General features: G+C 32.5%; 3 protein-coding genes across 3 annotated transcripts; 1 reads left to right on the forward strand and 2 right to left on the reverse strand.

Moving 5' to 3' along the window:
• The first annotated feature begins 3118 nt into the window (after nt 1–3118).
• Nucleotides 3119–7446, forward strand: LOC140881350 (1-acyl-sn-glycerol-3-phosphate acyltransferase 2-like). The gene is made up of 11 exons (XM_073286589.1): nt 3119–3360; nt 3881–4003; nt 4115–4154; nt 4225–4298; nt 5158–5217; nt 5465–5542; nt 5638–5796; nt 6192–6317; nt 6605–6697; nt 6848–6934; nt 7027–7446. Exons 1-11 carry the CDS (start codon nt 3283–3285, stop codon nt 7240–7242), a joined length of 1134 nt encoding a protein of 377 aa, XP_073142690.1. The 5' UTR covers nt 3119–3282; the 3' UTR covers nt 7243–7446.
• Nucleotides 7447–14987: 7541 nt separating this feature from the next.
• Nucleotides 14988–16786, reverse strand: LOC140878590 (uncharacterized). The gene has a single exon (XM_073282204.1). It carries the CDS (start codon nt 16784–16786, stop codon nt 15125–15127), a length of 1662 nt encoding a protein of 553 aa, XP_073138305.1. The 3' UTR covers nt 14988–15124.
• A 3461-nt stretch (nt 16787–20247) lies between these two features.
• On the reverse strand, nt 20248–23530 carry LOC140880633 (ADP,ATP carrier protein, mitochondrial). Its single transcript, XM_073285246.1, has 4 exons — nt 23415–23530; nt 21639–22162; nt 21167–21538; nt 20248–20783 (listed from the first exon to the last, which is right to left on the reverse strand). The coding sequence occupies exons 2-4, from the start codon at nt 22140–22142 to the stop codon at nt 20487–20489; spliced, it is 1173 nt and encodes a 390-aa protein (XP_073141347.1). The 5' UTR covers nt 22143–22162; nt 23415–23530; the 3' UTR covers nt 20248–20486.
• Between the last annotated feature and the right edge of the window lie 712 nt (nt 23531–24242).

Here is a 24242-nt window from a genome sequence, read left to right on the forward strand (position 1 = left end):
TCGTAATTTAATAATTTGCCCAAGTAGCCTAGCAAAAGCTATATTTCGAGTTGCAAGCAAACTAACATGTGATCACCTAGCTGATGCATCAATCAATACCATAAAGTATCGAAATGGTCCACATGATAGGTGTATAGGCCCACAAATATCGCAATGAATTCTTTCCAAGAATGTTGGAATTTCAACATCAACCTTTGTTGGGTAAAATCTTATAATTAGTTTACCTTGTGAACAATCCACACATGAAAAATCACCATTTAAAAGAATCATTTGGTTCTTTAAGGGATGTCCACATGAATTATCTATTATCCTTCGCATCATTGAACTCTCAGGGTGACCAATTCGATCGTGCCATAATATAAAGCTTTTCTTGTAACAAACTTTTTGTTTGTGATTGTATTTACCTCAATTGTCTTTATTATTGTGCAATACATCCCAGAGAAGAGTGCGTGTAATCTTTATTTTATTTGCTTCTGGCCACATATCATTGATGTAATTTCAACATTGTTTACATTCAATGTTTCAATATGATATTCATTTTTACGGATATCTTTAAAGTTAAGCAAATTTCTACTGGATTTCCTAGCATAGAGTGCATTTTTCAATATATAGGCTTATCTCATTTGACAGAATGATTTTTGCCTTTCCATGACCTTCAATATTTTTTTATGCACACGATATTGTTATAAAATTATTTTCAGCTAACTTTAATTCCAAAAAATACATTTTACTTTGAAGGATGTTGAGTGTTGTACCACTATCAACTAGACAGATGTCTTGATATTCCCCCATTAATCTAAAAAAAATGCATAATAGATTAAGTTACAACTCCAATATTCATAAAAAAAAAAGGAAACTATATTAAATAAGGTTTTTAAATTAGTAACCACTATTACAACTGAAAATAAAATTGAACTACGGAAAACTAAATCCAAAAGACAAATTCGGATATTATAGAAAATACATAGATAACCAAAAGAATTGATCTTAGAAACACGAAAACACTAAAAATGGAATTTGACCACTCTATTTTTTCTAGCACACCACCCCCATCAAATGATCAATATTCCCGTCTCGTTGTTCAAAGAAATCAGAGACATCCAAGTGAGTTATGTCAATTGTCAACAGGGCTATCATCATCAGCAAAATTTGTCTCTATTTTTCCCTTTCCTTTGATCGAATTTTGGTAGAGATCTACAAGATGCTTTGCCGTACAACAGGTACGGGTCCAATGCCCCTCCGTTCCATATTTGAAGCACTTATCTTCATACTTTTTCATGTTTCTCCCTTTTTCTTCTTCATTATTCGGTTTCCACTGCTTGTGATTTTTTCTGTCTTTTTCCATCATGTTGCCGATAATTTTTGCTTTGACCATGAGTCCATGACCACGGCCACGTCCTCTTCTATTATGAGAATTTTGAGTTGAGTTGGCATTCACTTCAAGAAATGATATTTCATTTGCTTTAGGAAATGGTGTAGAGCCAGTTGAGTGCAATTGATGATTTTTCATTAGTAGTTCATTGTAATGTTCAGTAACTAGTAGACAGGAAATAAGCTCAAAGTATTTTTTAAATTCACGCTCACGATATTACTTCTAGCTACAGGAGCACATTTGAAGCATGAAAAGTGGAGAATGTTTTTTTCAAGTAGATCTTGATCAGATTTCTCCACAAAGATTGAGATTGGAACAAATCTTGAATAATGCAAAGTTATGATCACTTGCATATTTGAAATCCTGCAGGCGAAGGTGGATCCAATCATAACGGGCTCTTGGGAGAACTACACTCTTCTGATAGTCAAACCTTTCTTTAAGATTTTTTCAAAGTTCTTGTGGGTTTTTCACTGTGAGATGCTCAGCTTTCAATCCATCATCAAGATGGTGACAAAAGAAAATAAGTGATTTTGCAAGATCCTGCAGGGATTCATTATTTCTTTCTTTTATTGTATCTCCGAGATCCTTAGAAACAAGGTGAACCTTAGCATTCCAAATTTATGACAAATAGTTTTTTTTCACTGATGTCAAGTGCTTCAAATTCAAGTTTGGTAATGTTTTTCATTGCAACTGATAAAAGAAAAAATGTAACCAAGTTTAAGAATAATAACAAATGAATATAACAATTGAATACATACAAACATTAATAAATAATTATGTTAGCTAATAAATTAAGTATATTATCACAATCATGGAATCATATATATTACCTTTCCTTAAAAGTTATGAAAAGATTAGGAAACTCAAAAGTTTATAAAATAAAAGAATAAATCTTCACATAAACATAACATCAATTAATGTTGAGGATATAAACAAATAAATTCATTTAAAAAATTAATATTCAAACATAACACGCAAACATAAATGTGTATAGGAGTAAATGTATTTCTATTTTTATTTAGTCAATATTTTTCGAAAATATTGATAAACTTAAGATCTTGGATAATATTTTTCGGAAATATTGAAAGATCTTATATTATTTATATTATATCCATAGATCTATCGAGATTATCAATATAAAAATATGTTGTGTTACTTCAAGAATATCAACATAAAATTAAAATTTGTGCTTTTTCAGGAACATTAATATTAAATTTAAATATTGTGTTATTTCTGGAGCATTAATATAAAACTGAAACTATTGGTATAAAATAATATTTGTGCTATTTCGAGAGCATCAATATGAAAGTTACATATTGTGCTTTATCGAGAGCATCCAAACAAAGACTACAAAAAAATTATTTATGAGTTCTATCTTGAAGAGCACTCGTGCTGATAACATATTATAAATTTAGTGGAGAAAAAGGGAGAGAATGAAATCCGAGAGAAATACAATAGAGAAATATGAGTCTTATGATATATGAACTAAACACCTCTATTTATAGGGTTATAAATTAATATAAAAAAAAGAAAAGTTACAATCAAATGAATCACTTAATATCATCTATATATATAACAATTATATAGTTTTAAAAGTTTTGTTTTTGTTATTTTTGTTTAGATTTTTTAAACAAATAATAATATTATTTTTTTAAAAAAAAAAAACCCTGTATTGATTGGTGGCGCATGATGCAGACGGCGCAAGTTAGCCTTTTCCGTTGGTATCGTTTAACGAATTCTTCGTTCCACCAAATTCATACAAACGGTCAGATGCCAAGCAAGTTTGCATCTCTCTCACTGCGATCCATCAATTCTCAGTGCGTAAATCGATTGAAAATTTCACAAATCGAGAAAACTCAAGCTAAATCGCGCGCGAGCTGCCTGCATTGGATGTACAAGCGAGGTCTGCAATGGCGGTCGCAGCTGCAGTAATTCTGCCAATAGGTCTCATGTTCCTTGTTTCTGGCCTCATTATCAACCTCTTTCAGGTATATCAATCCACCGATCTTTGGGTTAGCCTGAAGAGTATGGATTTTTCTGTGAATATTCTCATTTATGTATTGTTTTGCTCCTTAATTTCCTCGATCAAAGATGCGGAATATCGTTTGAATCATCGTTGATTTGACTGAGATTCGGTAGCTGGTGCGATCTTGTGCTCATGCCTTTCATTTGAACAAGTTTTGCTTTTGTTTATCGATAATATCGACATTTACTGTAGGATTGTTTGCATCGTTAACCATAAGTGAGCCCAAGTTCTTTGTAAATAGACAGAAATCAAAATTGCAAATTTGTGGGAGGCTAAATCACTTTTTTGTGGCTTGTGACCCTTTTTGCCCTGACTTTGACTCATTCCTCAAGTTATCATGCCTAATTCACTTGCAATTATATATGCAATCGCCTTTAATTTATCAAAAAGATGACACTGAAGCAAGGATAGTTTTTGTTGTCTGTAGCATTTGTTCGATCTTATTCTACTCATCCTTCTTTCCTAATTTTATTTATTCACAGGCCATTGTGTTCGTTCTTGTTCGTCCACTGTCAAAAAATATTTACAGAAGGATCAACGGAAAGATTATAGAACTGCTTTGGCTGGAAACCATCTGGCTTCTTGACTGGTGGGCAAACATTAAGGTGTTCAGCAGTTTCCAATCAAAATGAAATAAAATTAACAACGAGACATCACTTTATTTGTACCATTACATTCTACGTCAACTATATGACTGGTTGATTACTGGTGGACAGGTTGAGCTGTTTGCAGATCAAGAAACTTTTGAATTACTGGGTAACAAAATTTCTAGTGCCTTCTGCTTGATTCCAAGCATGCTTGATGTATAACTTTCTGCTAATTGCAGGTAAAGAACATGCTCTTCTCATTTGTAACCACAGAAGTGATATTGACTGGCTTGTCGGATGGGTCTTAGCTCAGGTTTTTACTCATCTAACTTACTTCACGTTTTCACTGATGATATCCTAATTAATTGAGTTTTGAGTTGTTAATTTTGTGATGGAAATCAATCCAAAAATATTTTAGTTTACTTAATTTCTGAATAAAAACCTGATAATTGTCTTTCCAGCGTCCTCAAACCCAAATGTCCTTTTCTTCCCAATTCGTGTATTATAGGCTAAATAAAGACTTCGAATTTTTTAAATTTGTGTCAGCTAAACTACAGACAGATTCTAGGAATGTAAATATAAATCAGATAAGGAATACTTCACTCTATTTATATCAAGTGGCACGTCAAATATAATATACTTATGATGGATATTGTATCAGATAATTAAATTTTTATGAGTTCTCCAATCTAGTTTCTTTACTTTACTTCATCCAAGTCCAATTAAACTATATTATAAAGACTTAGGTCTCTTTTGAGTCGGTCTCACAGAACTATATAGTATGTACGTGAGACGGGTGGACCCGGTCTAAATCTGTAATGAAAAGTAATACTTTTTCATGGGTCAAGTCGCGTTAGAGATCCGTCTCAAAAATTGACTCACCATCTCATTGGAGTTTTTGTGTATTATAAATCTTCACGGCACTGAATGATAGACAAAGATCCATATTTTTGAAACACGAAGAGTTCCATATGTGAAGTTTCATACGTTCTAATCTCTATGATAGTAGTCATTTAACATCTTGATTCTCAGCTACGCGGTTATGTTGCGTCCGTTCCTTAACTGTAAATCCATCAAATGCATATTTTCCTGTGGTTGAACTCTTTCAGTTTACATCTCCATGCACTGAATTACTGTTTTTTAATGGCTGTCTCTCGTTTTAAATTTGGCAGCGTTCAGGTTGCCTTGGCAGCGCGCTAGCTATAATTAAGAAAGAAGCAATGTTCCTGCCTGTGAGTTTTTTTATTCATCGGTTTTTTGCATCTATGAATAAGTTCTATATGGGTGATTTCTTCTGGCTAGAAAGCTTGTCCGGTTTTAAAGTCTCTTTGATAATCTCATATAAATGTCTTCTTAGATCTTCTTCTACAAACACTTTGTAATCAGAATATACTTGGATTGGGCCATTGAGGTGTTTGAATTCCTGTGTTAAGATCAAATCTTTGACTGAAATTACAATTGTTACGTTTACAATTACAGGTTATAGGTTGGTCAATGTGGTTTTCTGGCTATATTTTTCTTGAGCGAAGTTGGGCCAAAGATGAGAGCACACTGAAGGTGAGTGTGAGACAGTTCTTTCATCTAGAATATAGAATACTAATCACAGCCTAATACAAATACCTATTAATTCTTATCTGCCTTTTACTATGCAGTCAGGATTTGAAGGACTAAATGATTTTCCCATGCCATTTTGGTTGGCTCTTTTTGTTGAAGGAACACGGTTCACAGAGGCAAAGCTTCTAGCAACGCAAGATTATGCCATGTCTGCTGGGTTGCCTGTTCCAAGAAATGTTTTGATTCCCCGTACAAAGGTTATAGTCATTAATTTTTGTTGCAAAGTATAAAATTCAGATCTGAAAGTATATTATTCCTACTCAATAGACAGAATCAGGGCTTCTTATGTTAAGATTTTACTTTTTAGAATAATAGTTTTTCATATAAATTTAGGAATTTCAGCCTCTAAATGATCTGGGTCCCAACATTTTCTGCGACTGAGATTTTGGCTTCATGTCCAACTTTGGACATCATAAAAATATTTTATTGATTTAGAACGGAATGTCAAATAATTTTGTTGTTCTCTTGCAGACAATCAAGAGACGATTAACTTTCGACTCTACAAACCTCAGCATATTATGTCTGGTCCCGTGCAGATTTGGAGGATAATTTTATGATAGCATGTAAACATTATTTTCTCCTTGTTGTCCAGGGTTTTGTTGCAGCGGTAACTCATTTACGCGCATTCGTTCCTGTTATTTACAACATTACAGTAGCTATCCCACAAAGTGAGCCACGGCCAACACTGTTGAGAATTTTCAGGGGAAGCTCTTCTGTGGTAAGCCAACTTTTGAAAATTTGTAAGATATTCACAACCATAAAAAGCCAAAGCTTGCATTCTCACCCGCTTCCAGAATCTCTGAGGTGCATTAGACATATTATTTTTTAGTAGTAGTTAACATCCACAATATAATACTTCTTTGGATAATGAACGAAGGCTTTCCATTTATTTCACCTTAGGACAGCTCCTTTCTTGTGTGTCCTTTGGTTTGGAAAAACTTATGGAGGAAATTGGATTCCAAATTCTCAGAAAACTTTGATTAATTTTAACATCTTTTATTGCAGGTACACGTACATATTGAACGACATCTAATGCAAGAATTACCTGAAACAAGCAGTGGGATTTCACAATGGTGCAAAGATACGTGGGTGGCAAAGGTGATGCTTTCTACAACATTATATGTTGAGAAAATTTGGCTCCGGAAGCACTATTGGGAATGTCTAGGATCCACACACATTTATGAGCAATTAATAAAATATTTACCCTGCTTTCTCTTAAATTGATAGTGAAAGTTTCTCATAAACCAGGATGCTTTATTGGATCAACATCTTGCCAAAGACACGTTCGGTGAGAACTTACGCCATGACATTGGGAAGCCAAAGAAATCTTTACTGGTAAAGAAAATGTTTCTGCTTGTCCAACCAATATGCAAATGATTTCACTTGCTGCTTTAAAATTTTAATCTAAAACACCTCAATTGACTCAGGTTGTCGTCTTCTGGTCATGCATCCTCATTTCTGTCGGAGCAACAATTTTTCTGCGGTGTCCATTCTCATGGGCAGAGATTGCTGCTTGTGCGGTTTTCTTGGTCCTGATTACAATCCTCATGCAGATTTTCATCGTCGTTTCACAGTCGGAATATTCTGATCCTCCCAAGGTACGACAGTCGGATCCCATAACACAGACACTTCTTCAAAGCTGAGATGATGTCAGTTAAGTTCATTCAATTTATTTGTTTATCCAATCCCCAAGTGAGCTAGCATAAGTTATTCTTTTGTAAATTTTCTATACCGAAATGGGAATAGTGTGGGAAATTGTGTTTTTTTCACGTGATATCGCTTTGTAAATTAGTTTTTACTGAGTCTCTCACAGTAATTTGTAACTTGTTTCATTGCTTTCCAAACTATTGTTTACCGATTCTCGAACCTTTTACTGAATTTGGAACCTTCAATTAATTTATTGGCGAAATTCTTTCACCCCTTCGAATAGATGGATGACTCTTTAAGTTCAACCTACCGTCAAAAAAGTATCCCAATTCAACCTATGTGTGATATATGGAATACATAGTCACGTCACATATCTATTATATAGTTCTTATGATACCAAAATTCAATTATCATTATTACTAGGGCTGGGATACCGAACCAAAATACTGATTTTTCGGGATACCGTACTGAATTTTTTTTCGATATATTGACATTTTTTGGTATATCGAATTTTTTTCGGTATTAATATGAATTTTTTTCATACCAAAATTTCAAAATTTTGATATCAATATCGGTATGAATTTTGTTCATACCAATATTTTAGATACGATATACCGAAAACTCACCCCTAATTATAACTTAACCCAAATCTTCTATTTTGGGTGATGTTTTTTTTGTCACGACTTATTCATTATTTTCATTTGGTGTTTCTTAAAAAATAATAAAATTATATTAGATTAATAAAAAAAAATTAAAACACTTGAAATAAATTAAAAGGAGATTAAAAAAAATTATCACTAAAATTAATTAAGAGTAAAGTAATTAAAAAATATGAAATAAATAAAAAAATTAAATAAAAAGGTTCATAATGCAATTTTCCATGATGACATTTTCGTAATTTATGTCATCCTTCAAATCCATACTCCATTGCTTTCCAAAATAGAGGACACAAATGGAGATGTGTTACATGCTTACAGCAGATTTTCTGAGAAATAATACTAACAAGAAACACTTACAAGGCACGTTGATAATGTATTAGATATGATATAAAAATTTAGAAAAAAAAAATTGAAAATAAAAATAAAATAAGTAATGATAATTTCAAATAATCTATTTGTTTATTTTTTAAGACGTATTATATTTCTTACAGTAGCTAAATTAGGTCTTACGCTTGAATCTTAAGTATATTTCGATAAATGTGAATTACATTTTGAGCTTTATTCTTAAAAAATATCTGACTCATTTATATTGATACATTTAATTTTTAATATTTACTTTATTGTATTCTAATTTCATTCAATATTTTTAGCATCTACTGATATGTTAATTTACTTGAGAACAAATCTTACTTCATTTTTTTTACTTATAATTTATTTTAAAATTTGAAGTAAAAATATAAATAAATAAACATAAGTAAAAATATAAATAGATCTATTTTAAAAAATTAAATATTATTTCATGGTTTTACTTTTAATCCTCACTCTAAAGTTTTATCTTATTAAATTAGAGTTGTCTTTCATTTTTTTACCAATTAAAAAAAATAAACATATCAAGTGTAATACTTATGACTTATAATCACTTTTAAATTATAAACATTTTATTATACTCATTTTTTTCATTTTTCATTTTTATTTTTATTTTTATTTTTTTACTTTAGGTCACTTTTAATTTAAATTTATAATTTTACATCCTAATTATTAATCAATAATTAGTAATAGTAGTAATTATACGTTCAGTAAAATACTGGTAGTAAAAATTATAATGAAATACATTAAATCTCAACAAAAAATTAGTATAATGTTAACATTAAATTTCTTTTTCTTTAAAAAAAACATTAAATTTCTTTTTCACTAAGTTGGTTTCGGGATAAGGTATTTTATTTGTGTTTTTTTTTTTCTCATATAGTGCTTTTATTATATTTTGTTTATATAGAAGTGTAAATATTGAACAAAAATTTTATAGAAGTTTAAATATTTATAAAAAAAATTAAATTTAATTATTTTTATTGTGATAGTGCAAAAAGTTTCTTTCCGTTTCCTACATTTATTTCAATTTACATATAGTTCATTATGTATTTTAGTTAGGGCTAGAAAAATTTATGAAAATCTCGACTCTTCCAAAATCTCATCTCATTTTCATCTCGAAATAATCCCGACCTGATGTTTTTCCGTCCCATATTGTTGGGATTTTTCTCATCCCGATTAATATCGGGGAAGGAATCGGGAATAAATCATCCCAACGAGATTTCCGACCCGACCCGGAGTAATATTTTTAATAAATTTTTTTATATAATTTTAGTAACATATTGTGCTAAAGGTTTTTCAAGTTTCAGCACATACAAAAATTAATTAATTATGGACTTATGTCACATAATTATGGATGATTGAAAAGATCAAATATTAGAATCACGAAATAACATTTTCTTTTTATTTTTTAAAAATATTAATAATTTGATTAATTTATTTTTATAATTATTTAATTATAAAAAATGCAAATAAGAGATGTAATTTTTTCTTCATCTATTTAACACAAATTTGTATCCCGGATATTTTATCAATAATAATAATCAAGTGCATAGTTGATGTTCTTCTTTGACAAAAATGTGAAAATATAGGATTTTCATATGTCAATTACAACTTTTAATTTGAAATTGGGTTATGCATGAGTAACACATTTCGTGAAAAAAAAATTTCTGATCTTATCTATTGCGTACAATACTTACAATTTTATGATCAAATTCAATCATGAGCATATATAGCAATTGTATGTCTCTAGTGGAGTTGTTCTTATTTAGAAATATAAATTTGTAAATATTTTTTAAAAAAATTATTATAAAATAGCAACAATTTTCTTTAATTTTCTTTAAAAAAACCTTGAAGCATTATCCATAATATTTTAATATAATATATTTATAATTTAATATTTATTTTTTATTTATACATATAAATTTCTAAATAGTATAAACAAACAATAAAACAAAAAATTTTTACAAAATTTTGAACATGAATAAAACTATCGGGTTATTATTTCCTTATCTGACGGAATCCTGAATATCCGGATTCGACATGTCTATTTCGGGTACGAAATCGAGAGAAAATATAGGTATCCGATTCTTATCGAAACGAGAATAAGATAGAGGGGTTACGAGACCGATCGCTACCCGATCCCACCCCTAATTTTAGTATAAGATCGATTCACACAAAAAAAAATTGTATTTTTTATTTAAATTATTTTATTTCTCTTTATTTAGTATCTTCTTATTTGTATTACAAATCACGAGAGTTTTTTTCCTGTTAATTTAACTCATATTTATGCATTTTTCAAGATAAAAATTATCACCAATAAGAATGATCACTTATAAGATTCAAAGATAATTTAAGAAAAAATAGATGATAGAAATTATATATATATATATATATATATATATATATATATATATATATATATATATATATGGTTCGTTCGACCTTATCCCATGGGGTAGGTGGCAGCATGTGAGTGGTCCATTAATGTGGGACCCACGTCAATTGAAGTGGGGCCCACATGAATTGGCCAATCACATGCCTACACGTATCCCATGGGATAAAACTCATGGGGTAGGACCGAACAATCCATATATATATATATATATATATATATATATATAATTATCTATTCATTATTGTGGTAAGTGAGACCCTACCTATACAGACACTGCCTTGACATGCATCTAACGGTTGATATTTATCAATAAATGTGCGGTTCATGATTTTTTAGTGGACCCCGCATATATTGATAAATTATCACCCTTAGATCTATCATAGGGGTAATGCTTGTATAGGCAGGTTGAAATGATCCCATTATTGTTCTCTTTCAAACAAATGTAGCTAGGGAATACTTCGATCCTACCCCATGGGCATTATCCCATGATGTAAAGCCCGAAAATATTAAATTATTAATTATGGGATTTGAGAATTAAATTTCATATTATGGGTTAATATTGATTTGAGAAGTTATGGAAATGATAGATTTAATTTTCGAGCCGAAAATATTTAATTTGAGAATTTACGGATTTTGAGAATTAAATTCCGAGAATTCTTAAATTAAAAGAATAAATATTCGATTTGAATATTTATGGGATTTAAGATTAAATTCCATGTTTCGGGAATTAACGAAGATTAATTGTGAAGATACAAACCGATCAGGGACTGATTTGCAAATATCGAAGTTGCAAGGGTTAAAGTGCAAAAGGCCAGGATTATTTAATTAATCCGAATTTACTTATTTTAATCCGAGTATATTTAATTTGGAAATATTTAGATTTTCGATTTTAATTCTAATATTCTTAAATTATTTTGGATTGAAATTGAATTAAAACGAAGGCCGAGGACTGAAATGCAATTAATGAAGATTTGAGGGACTAAATTGTAAATATGCAATATATATCCGATTTGAATCAGATTTATAAGCATATTACGTGGATTGTTCAGAGAGAATGAGAAATTCAGAACAGAGTTCGAATTCCCTTTCATTGTCTTGAGATTTTGATTTTTCAAATTGCCGTAACTTTTGATCCGTTCGTCCGATTTTAATTTCGAAAGATGTTCTGGAATCCTTGTGACAAGGGCTTCGATTTCATGTAAGTATTTTGATGTTTCTCATAGGTTTTGAAAAACGAAATTTGGCAGAGATCAGATTATGACTTGATATTTGTTTTCGTGAGTTCGTATGCCGTTCGATATCGAAACCGACTTGAATATTGATTATTGCATGAACTTGAAACGATTTTTTCCAGCATATATTTCGAGATGTATAGGTGCTGAGATGCTGGTTTAGGATGGTATATTGCTGATATATGATGAATATGATGTTAGTTGAATTCGATATCGTTTCGGTAACCGATTTTATACCGTTATGCCGTCGGTTCAAGATTTTGGTCATGTTTGAGTTTATAATGCTTGAACTGAGTTAGATATGAGTTGGTTGCTGATTTATACAGCATGTTTACACTTCATATCAGATTATACTTGAATGTTTCGGGTTCGAGAAGCTACAATTCGAATCGGTCAAGAATTGAGCAAAGTTTTGTAACTCATTTTGCTTGAAGTTTGAGTTATGATTGAGCTGATTTTTATGTGAGTTGTAGCTGATATAAATAGCTTGATATGATATGTTTCAGATTGTAAATAAGATATTCGGACTCGAGATTTTAGCATTTGAGAAACGAGATCGAATAGCTCAAGGTTGAAGTTATGCTACCTTGAAGATTGGATGATGAACTTGAGCAAGTTTGATTGTTATTCTTTGATGAAGATTGTACAGATTTGAAGCAACTAAGACTCAATGAAACGAAAGGTATAAGACGATATCGAGTTTCAGGACTATGATACTCAGGATTTATGAATCTTGAGTAGTCCGCCAAATCACATACTGATTATGTTTTCTTTTGATTGAAGAACTTATTATTGTTTTGATGTTGTCGATCCATCCCAGGTAGTGGATCTTTTATTTTGAGTTGATATGATTTTGATATGATGATGATACGAATTGATTCTATGCCAAGGTCGGAGGAAGACTTTATTTTCCTATGCCAAGGTCGGAGGACGACTTTATTCGAATCCGGAATGATTTTGATAGATGGATATCCATGTCAAGATCGGAAACGAATCTTGATGGCAACGATGATTTATGAATCAATTTTGAAGCGAGCTATGCGTTATTTTTACTCTATTCTTGAGTTGATATGTTTAGGTTGATATAAATTTATTTAACGCATTTATATATCGATTATACTGAGAATAATTTCTCACCGGAGTTTATCCGGTTGTTGTTTTGTTTTGTATGTGTGCATTGCAACAGGAGGGGCAGGAGCATGGTTGAGACGACCTTGATAGCTCGGGAGAGAGATGTAGCAAGTGTGGACTCAGGTTATAGGTTGAAAGAATGATACTTTGATAGCATAGAACTTGATATGAACTTGTGTTTAGAAGCTCACCTTTGAAGATGATGTGTAGCTTATTGTTTCATATCTTTATGCTATTTATTGGATGTAATAAGCTTATGTTATAATGCATGAAACTTGTTATATGATTATATGCATGTTATCAGATTTTATAACATGCTTAGATTTGATTTGAATGTTGGTATATACCTTGGATTTGGTTTTGACAGCAAAAACTCAGCAGCAGAATTCGAGCAAATAAGGGCTCGCTCGATAGGGTAAAAGTTGCCGATCGAGCAAGGCCTGTTTTTCAAGGGCAGTGAATTTGATTTTCTTGCTCGCTCGATCGGTAGCTTTTGGCCGATCGAGCGAGGCTTTTTGTGCTGCAGACCGAGACTTTTGATTTGATGCTCGCTCGATCGGTAGCTTTTGCCCGATCGAGCGAGGCTCGTGAAATTTAAAAAAAAAAAAATTTATGCTCTTGATTTATTATTTTTTAATTGTTTGATTAATTGTTTAATTAATTATTAGTTGTCCCAAAACGAGATTAGCAACCCGAGGTCCTCACAACAGGTGGTATCTTTGATTAATTATTTAATTAATCATTAGTTGTCCCAAAACGAGATTAGCAACCCGAGGTCCTCACACATGGGGTAGGTGGAACTCTTTCATTGGTTCAAATCATGGGGCCCCCACATCAAACATATGGGATCCGCATAATTTGACCAATTATGTGCTTCCACCTATCCCATGGGGTAAAACCCATGGGGTAGGATGAAATTTTCCGTAGCTAGGATTATTAATAATACTTAATAGCACAATTAAATCCAATAATTTTACTTCCTTGCTACTCTTCTTTTTTCCTCTAAATTCCAAAAATACCTATCGTAATTTTCACTCCAATGAAGAAAATAAAACTTTGATCTCTATTCATCCTTTATTCTTTTATAATAAAAATATATAATAATATTTATACGATCTATTAAAGTTGAGACGCTTAGAGTAACTTTAGTGTCGTAATGTGTTTATTGATAAACCAAATATAACCACTTATCAAATTACAAAAACATTCTACTTTATTTAATAAAAAATCATAAAAACTATTTTAATAAATATATATATCTTAGCTAAAACTATAATATCCTTATTATTATTTTCTATTTAAAAATAATCAAATCACCATAAAATAAATATATATTATCAATAAACATTCAAAATGTTTTTATTTTAATATAATCTATAATTTTTTTACACAAAAATTATTTTTTTAAAAAAAAATACTAATATGCATACATGTATTGGCTGCATCGAAACATTAGTTATGATTAAAATTTAAAAGTCGTTATTTAATCGAGTAATTTACATTCACCTCTCCTAATTTTTTTTTGCTTTTGACATTTATCTCTCTTGCATTTTATAATTTTTACATTTGATAAGAAATGTGAGTATGAAATGCATAAAATATAACGGAGATATTAATTGGATGTAGTTAATGAACCTTATTCTATTGAATCTTCGCATTCAACAAATTAATATAAACATTTGTTGCCCGACAAACCTTGCAACTCTTCCGGCTTCAACCTACACATACAAGATTCAGATATTTTTTTCCTTCTATTTTTCTTTTACTTTTAATAATTCTTATCTGAAGAGGATCAAATTTTGCGTCCATCATATTCTAACTAATAACTAGTGAGATTTGTGTATTTAACAACAAAACAAAGACAAAAATTCATTGAAAGGTTAATAAGAAGAGAAAAAAAAATACAATAACAGTACTTGACAAAAGAATTTTAAACAAGAAAACAAACAAAGCAAGGATCTCAGCAACTCCCCGCTTATTACAAAATGCATTCCAATTGGATAATTAACAAATAATTAAGGACATAGAAAGTGAACATGTCCACGTGAATTGCTGTTCGTTATCTCAAACGATATGCAGAAAGTACAAATATGTCTTAATATTTTTTGGGAGGCGGAGGAGGTGATGTGTAGTGATATGGTGGTGGTGGTGAAGGAGGAGGCGGCGATTTGTACACGTAGGGTGGTGGTGGAGATGGTGGTGGGGGTGGAGGTGATGAGTAATGATATGGTGGTGGTGGTGACTTGTAGTGATATTTTGGAAGTTCTACGTGTTTTGGAGGTGGTGGAGACTTATAGTGGTACGTTGGAGGTGGTGGAGACTTGTAGTAGTACTTGGGCGGTGGAGGTGGCGATTTGTAATGATATTGTGGGTGTTCTACGTGTTTCGGAGGTGGCGGAGACTTGTAGTGGTATGCAGGAGGTGGGGGTGATTTGTAGTAATATTTCTTTGGTGGTGGAGGTGGCGACTTATAATGATATTGTGGGTGTTCTACATGCTTAGGAGGTGGTGGAGACTTGTAGTGGTATGCTGGAGGTGGGGGCGATTTGTAGTAGTACTTCTTAGGTGGTGGAGGTGGTGACTTGTAATGATATTGTGGGTGTTCTACGTGCTTTGGAGGTGGGGGCGATTTGTAGTAGTACTTCTTAGGTGGTGGAGGTGGCGACTTGTAATGATATTGCGGGTGTTCTACATGTTTCGGAGGTGGAGGAGACTTATAGTGGTATGCTGGAGGTGGGGGCGATGTGTAGTAGTACTTTTTAGGTGGTGGAGGTGGCGACTTGTAATGATATTGGGGGTGTTCTACGTGCTTTGGAGGTGGGGGCGATTTGTAGTAATACTTCTTAGGTGGTGGAGGTGGTGACTTGTAATGATATTGCGGGTGTTCTACATGTTTCGGGGGTGGAGGAGACTTGTAGTGGTATGCTGGAGGTGGTGGAGGTGGCGACTTATAATGATATTGTGGGTGTTCTACGTGCTTTGGAGGTGGGGGAGACTTGTAATGGTATGTTGGAGGTGGAGGCGACTTGTAGTAGTACTTCTTTGGTGGTGGAGGTGGCGACTTGTAATGATATTGCGGGTGTTCTACATGTTTCGGAGGTGGAGGAGACTTGTAGTGGTATGCTGGAGGTGGTGGAGGTGGCGACTTGTAATGATATTGTGGGTGTTCTACGTGCTTTGGAGGTGGGGGAGACTTGTAGTGGTATGCTGGAGGTGGAGGCGATTTGTAGTAGTACTTCTTTGGTGGTGGAGGTGGCGACTTGTAATGATATTGTGGGTGTTCTACCTGCTTTGGAGGTGGGGGAGACTTGTAGTGATATGCTGGAGGTGGGGGCGACTTGTAGTAATACTTTGGTGGCGGAGGTGGTGGAGATTTGTAGTGATATACCGGAGGTGGAGGCGATTTGTAGTAGTACTTCTTTGGTGGTGGGGGTGGTGACTTATAAAAATAATGTGGGTGTTGAACATAAGGCAACTTGTGGCGATAATGCGGGTGCTTAATGTGCTTCGGTGGGAATTTGTAGTGATAATGAGGGAGCTCAACATGCTCTGATGGTGGAAGCAACTTGTATTCTTTCTTTAGTGGTGAAAGTGGTGGCTTGTAGTAATCATGTGGGAGCTCAACGTGCTCCGTAGGCCGTGGTGAGGCATAAACATACGGCTCGTATGCTGCCGCCACTCGAGCGGTGGCAGCGATGCCGATTGCTAAAGCACATATGAGTAAGGGCAAGTGCCCATATCTTCTAAGAGCTTCCATGCTCCAACTTTGGTAAGAAGGAGAGTTGCTGCTTTTGTTATGAAGAATGAAGACATAGCTTGGGCCTTTTATAGTGTTCAATCTGTCCCAATTGTTTTATTTTAATAGGAAGAAAATAAGACACCCCTGTATGTCCTCGCTCAACTTATACATAAAAGCTTCTAACCAAAAATAATAATAATTTTATACATATACCGACACATCATATAACATTCAAGTATTAATCGTGGAATCTCGATATTGCTAAAACTTTTTCATGAAAAAATGATCTTTTAAATCTTAATGTTTTTTAAATCTTGAACACATGCATTCTCATTTTTTTAATTTTGAATATACTTATATATAATCATTTATACGTGTTTTCAATTGTATGTGTGCTCAAGATTTAAAGTTTTTAACAATCTCCTGATATCATAAGAGTAATGTACGTAATTAACTCTTAATTTAATATGAAACAATTATGTTAAAAAATATATTCTATTTTTTGTCCTAGTGAATTTGGAGGGAGAAAAGAGAAGAATGTGCAATAATCATGTACTCAAGAGAGTTTTTAGTAGAAATTAAATCAATTTCATTAATATTTCCTTACTAAAACAGAAAAATATATGGATTACATGTTATTGTAACGAATACTCGACATTGTTGAAGATGTAATTAACGATGAACAAGAATTAAGAATTAATAAATAAATGGAAGACGGCAACCATAGGATCTTGGAATTGAATTGTATTTTCTATATAAAAAATAAATGTTACAGACTTTTTTTAAAGAGATGTGATTGGCATTAAGTAGCACGATCTGTGATTAGTGGTGTGTTTTTAATTCGATGGCTGAACTTGCCAGCCAAAAGTCAGATGCCAAATTCATTTAATTATATGTTTTTATTATAAAAAATATATCATTTCAAATGAAATTTATATATATAAATCGAATATATTATTGCTGACATTAAGATACATTTACAAAATGTGAATGCAAATGCATTTTTATTTTGTTGAATACGTAATAAGCATTAAGGTTCAGCCAGATTGTTTAGATGAATTTATGTTGGATAGATTTCAAATTCATCTATTGATAAGGTGTTAAATAAAATAATAATTGAAATCGATGTGAAATACATTTATTTCAAACTCATTTTCAAATCAATCTGCGAAACAACATAAAAAATTTAAAACCTAGCTAATAATACTTCGCACGGAAGACTTTAAATAGATTTATTATTTATAAAATTAACGAAAATACTGGGAACACAAATAAATAAGAAATTAATTAGTACAACATATTCATCCAGCCGTACATTTAAATCATAGATCTTGCCACGTCGTATATTGACTTGTAATATATTACTTGGATTGATTGGTAATGGTAAATTGGTAATCATTCTTTTCCAGAAATCTTGCGAGAATTTCGCTTCCAAATGACACAAATAAATATTATTTGAAAATTTCCTATTTCGCATTAACGAGCCATAACATGCTCTTGTCAGAGATACTTGAAAATTGAAAATACAATAAATGAAGGTGATTTTTATATTTAACTCTCCAGTATTTATTGTATTAATTTGATATTTATTCTTTGTCAAATGAAAAAGACCCCATATACATAGAGAACGTAAACGTCAAATACTTTCAGATAGTGTTTGGAAAAGCTTCTAAACGTATTTTTCGATTTTTCTTTCACAAAATTTTTAAAGATCTCCCAAATATAGATGATGAATGCAAAATAACCTATAAATATAAATTAAGTGAACTTATCATTCGTCCAGTCCAGACACACAAAAATATAATTACGAAGGTAAATTTGAACTGATTCGTAATTTTGTTCTTTTTCCCCCCTTTCTTTGAGCATTTTCTATCGGATACTGATAAAGTCATTAGGGGTTTTTGGTTTTCTTCCGGCCAGAACTAGATCGGATGGTAATTGGTAAATTATGTGCCTTAAACTATGAATTTCATGCATAATCATATTTAAATGATTTGCAGGAGTTAAATGTAAAATAATGGTATTTTAGGAAATAGGATCAAGATTTGCGTGTTTAGTAAGTGAGAAAATACGGTTTTTTTTTACACTTACCTTATTTCTACTTATGTTATAAAATGAAAAAGGTAACATATAAAAGAGATAAGTGTCAAATATATAAAATGAAGGAAACGTGAATGTAAAAATTTCGACAAAATACAGGTAGTTATATGAAACAAGATTTCTAATACGTGTTCATTCTATTTGGTTCACTATTTAATTAGGACTAATTGCATCCATACCCCCTATGAAAAGTCTAAAAGGCATAAAACACCCTGTATAAAATTAATAGCATGATAGACCCTATGTTTTAAAAAAAATTAGCATAAAAACCCCTATGAGAGGGTATAAATGTGCCCGAGATTGTATAAAATAGGGGTGAAATGTGCTACATTTTAAAAAACTGAGGAATGCATTAGCCTATTAATATTTTTTAGAGGGTTTTATTATTTTTAAACTTTTCACAGGGAGAGATTAATGCAATTAGCCCATTTAATTTTGTTGACTTAACTTTAATCTTATAAAATCAAATGATTTGTCCTTGGATAAATAATTACCCATCATCCAATTATGATGGGATAATCTTATTCAAGCCCGACCCGCAAAATACATGTGCCTGTGATATAATCAAAAATTTAGATGTAGATAGGCTGAAAGGATGCTATTATAAGGATGGTATTTTAATACAATATTCAAGGTTTTAAATTGATTTGATTATTTATGGACCTCACATTTTCAACTGAGATAAGAGACGGGAAATTTAATGGAATCAATGTTTTAGATTAAAAATAATAATGATTTCAAAAAATCTAAAATTTTACAATCTTATATTGGACTATTGTCGTTAACATTCCAATTTATGTCAATAGGTTTCCACACCTTAAAACAAGCCGACTCTAAAGAGAATGTTTACTAAATATTTCTCAACACTGATGTAAAGAAAACCCATATCACAAAAATTAGTTGTCTTATTCCTTCGTATACGTGGCTAAATATAATTTTATTTCATTATATTCCACATTTTTCTTAATACCATTCATCGTCTTATTTCTTAATCAGAAATTGCAATATTCTAAACAGCACCTTTTTTATTTTAGGATAAACAGAACTTGTTTCAGCCATGATTTCTTTTATATTCTCATTCAAGTGTGCTGACAGTGAAATAAGAATAAACAGTAAATGTTAATTGGCCGCAATACAACTGACATTACCAATATATATAATATCACTTAAACAACAAAAATGATAGAAAAAGGTGAGATATAATGATATAGCTATAAATTAATCAATCTCAACTCCACCAAAATTATATTTGAAAATATACTTTGCTTGAGAAGAACAACATATACCGGAAAAGCAAACGATTTCATATTGCCAAAAAAAAAGGGGCACAAATTAACAAAAATAAAATTTATGTAGTATGGAAAGGATGGAAGAGTAGATGTCTCAAATTGGTACGTAATCACATCTCATAAAATCAAGATCTCATCATAAGTCGACCTCTTCCCTTATATAAGGAGCCATAGCAACAAAACATCCCTCAGGAAAAAATATCATCAAAGTTCTGGGTTCAAACCCCTCTCTAAAATTATTCAAATCACGTAAAATTTCACCTTAAACGAATTCTCAGTGACTAACAAAAAGATTTTCATCACCATCTATTTCATCTGGTGTTATGAAATTAAGCTCCGCCAGAGCCATATTTCTTTCCGAAGACAATCACCTGAAGCTTGTCGTAACCTGCAAGCACACCAGCACCAGCCACGGCACGAAGGATGTTTGCACCAGCACCCTTGAATAAAGATTTAGCACCCTCGTTTTTAAGAATTTGGGTGAACGCATCCATAGAGCTCTTGTATTTCACGGCTTCGCCAGACGTCATCATCATTCTTCTACGAACGGTGTCAATAGGGTAAGAAGCAAGCCCAGCACCATTTGTGATGAGCCAACCAAGTGCAAAGCTGGCAAAGAAACTATCCTGTAATCATGAAGACACGCAAATCTCAGCAAAATTCTGAAAGGAGAGAAAAATCAAGAAAAACTCACAGAAAAGCATTTCCAATTTCATTAGGCTGGGTTTCAACTGAATAATTGGTTTTAAGAAATGGATGCCATTATGGATTTCATATTATTCTAAGAATTATGAAATTGATTTGGTTCAAACGTTACCTACAGAAATTGAAACCCATACGATTGAAAATTCTCCAACGAATGCAGCAATCAGATTATATACAAAGAATTTCAAATCCTTTCACCCAAATTCTTCAATAGGAACAAAATAGAACTTCCTTAATGTAAGCCTGGTAAATGATATATACTTTACTAAAACTATCACAACCAGTAGGTAGAGGGTATACAAACCTGCAAGGATCCAGTCAGGACTACTGGCTTCAAAGAATCGTACATTCCAAAGTACAGACCACGATACACAATAATGCCGACACACGAGATATTGAATCCACGGTAAAGACCAGCAATACCATCAGATTGCAGGGTCTTTCTATAAACATCTACCAAACCATTAAATTGCCTTTCGCCTCCCTTCTTTGCAGCCTTGGAATCATTGGCGAGACGAGTTCGAGCATAATCCAAGGAGTAGACAAAGAGCAGTGAGGAAGCACCAGCGGCACCACCAGATGCAAGGTTGCCCGCAAACCATTTCCAGTAGCCATCTCGATCTTTCTTGAAGTTGAACAGTCTCTTAAAGTAGTCCTTGAAAGCAAAGTTCAAGGCCTGTGGAACATGTAATCTAATAATTAGTATAAACAAGCAAACAGAAAATGGAAACAATACGGATTCAATCTTCGTCACGGCAAGAAATAATGTGGTGAACCTGAGTGGGGAAGTAACGAATGACGTTAGCAGTGTTTCCTCTCCACAATGCTACAGCTCCTTCCTCCTGCATGGTTCTTTTGAAACAGTCTCCAATACCCTTGTATGGTTCTGATAGCCTGCCTGACTTGATCATTTCATCTTGATTCTGGATCAAAAGCTTCACACGCTCGATCGGGGCTGCAGCAGTTTTAGACACAGCGGCTGAAACTCCACCCATGAGAAAGTCAATGGCAAAGCCAGCCAAGCCTTTCTCTGAAGGAGCCTGAACAAACACTGGTGAAGCATTTGCAGAAATCAATGACAGCTTCTGGGTCCCTTGACAAGTCATAGGATACTGTAATCCTGCATTAGTATAGGTGTCATTCGAAAACCGCCTTTGATACATGGCAGGCCTTTGGAATCCCCCGTATCGAGCTTGAACATCCTGGGAAAAACTGGAACTAAGATGTAGCTGGTTAGCCACCTTCTGGATGATGGTTGGGTGTTGGTGATTATCGGCCATTATAGCTGCAAATTAAACTCCTGCAGGGACACAAAATAGATGTTCAACTAAAGGCAAGGACTTCACTTCCAAGAGAATCTATTGACGAGTGCATTTTAGCAGTATAAGGTGACAATGGAATTCAGCACAAAATTTGAAAGCTCGTCCAATGCATTCATGAAGATCACATCACTGAGAAACATAAAATACTTGAGATGAGAAAGGCATGCATTATGTATAATCCAAGTGTCCACATTAATCCTAGAATACCACTTTGGTTTATATTACATATTTGACATGCCTCACTTAAAATCCGATATTGAATGATGAATGGAATGCACATTGTGCAAATTGCAACATTGGCATGGTTTAAAATCAAAACTGACACACAGAAACGAAAAAAATCCAAGAATGCTAGAGAAGCTAAAGAAGGTAAAAAGTTGAAAAATCAAGCCAAATAAACAAGTAGACAAGATTAATCACATTAACCAACAATTAAAAATATTGTCATGGTGTAAGAAAAGAGTTGCTAAGACAAAGAGTTTCTGTATAGTGTCTTGCAGCCAAAATTATTTTAATAGCATTCAATTGCCCACATTTGGCAGCACATTACATAGGTTAATTCCCTTTACATATGAATCCGAGTATTCATGGACAAACTTGTAATTACAAAAAAGGCCTTGTGCATTCGAGAAACAGTTAAAGCCAATAACCAAAAAAACACAGACATTAAACAGAAGCCCCAACGTCTAACTTCTAAAGTATATATTAAAAGATAAAACCAAAAACGAATAAATCCCAAGTCAAGCTATACATGAGCGGAGAAGACAGAGATGGAGCTAAACATAGAATCCAGGTGAAAACAAAATACCAGCCAAAATAAATTGCGTACGAACAAGAAACCAGTTAGATCTCAGAGAACAACATCAGCGTTAAGCCGTTAACCAGAAAGTCTGACCGCAGATCGCAATCATTTCCATACATCTACATCCAATATTATGCGTCATAGAAATCAGATCTACACAACATAAACATCAACAAACGCCTAAAGATCTAAACAGCTACAGACCTTTTCCTTTCTCAGTAAATCAACGTCGAGTTCTCACAGTATCCAAACACAGATCCGAAGAAATTTGAGAACTAGAAAATATAAAACTCCTACTAAATTCATCAAAAAAAATTCTAAATCTAAGTACAAAAAGAAATGGCAGTCACACAGCAGCGAAAATTTCGCTGGATCCTCAAAAAATAGCAATCACAACTGATTGAAAACAATTGGAGTAGAGGTTTTACCTGCGCTCGACTCGCCGGGGGATGCGGGAACGGAAATGAAAAATGGAGAGCAGCGAAAGAGGACCGATAGCTAAAAATGATTTTACTTTATATATAGGCGGATGGCTGACTTGCCCTATTCCAGTGAGTGATTTATTTGCGGAAATCACAATGTGGCCCTCAAATATTTGCTTAATTGTATCAATGTTACCAAAATAATATATCGAGATTATGATTTTAAAAATGGATAAATTTGTTTTTGAGGATTGAAAATGGAGATTTGAGTGCACATCAAATGAAATTATACAAAGATGATCTTGTCATAAAACATGGGTAAGAAATAATTTCATTTTATTTTTCTATTATTGAAATATACTACTTAACTTAATCTAGCAAAACCATTTATAAATATGTAATTAGAAGGAATATCGAGATATATACCCAAATTAATCCCTGATAATGGGTTTTATATATATAGATAGATTGTAGATTCAAAATGTTTTGGAAATGGAAACGAGGAGTCGAAGAGTCTTTAATTTATCATTTGGAATAAAATTAATATCAACTTTATATATAACTTTTTTTTTTTAAAAGTTATATATAATTTTTTGTACATTATAAAGTGTGGAACATTTAAAAGTTTTAGATAGCATGAAGAGTCCAAATAATATTTTCTCCTTATACATGTATACATTAAGATAATTTTTAACTTGTAGAATAAAATATATGGATCGTAATAAATTGAAAGATAAGGGCAACATAATTATTTTTTTTTAATTACAATCATTATAAAATTTAAGTTAGACATGATATAACATTTTGAATCATATCATCCATCGATACCTAAAA

The sequence above is a fragment of the Henckelia pumila genome, chromosome 2 (assembly GCF_033568475.1).
Source record: "Henckelia pumila isolate YLH828 chromosome 2, ASM3356847v2, whole genome shotgun sequence".
Lineage (NCBI taxonomy): Eukaryota > Viridiplantae > Streptophyta > Magnoliopsida > Lamiales > Gesneriaceae > Henckelia > Henckelia pumila.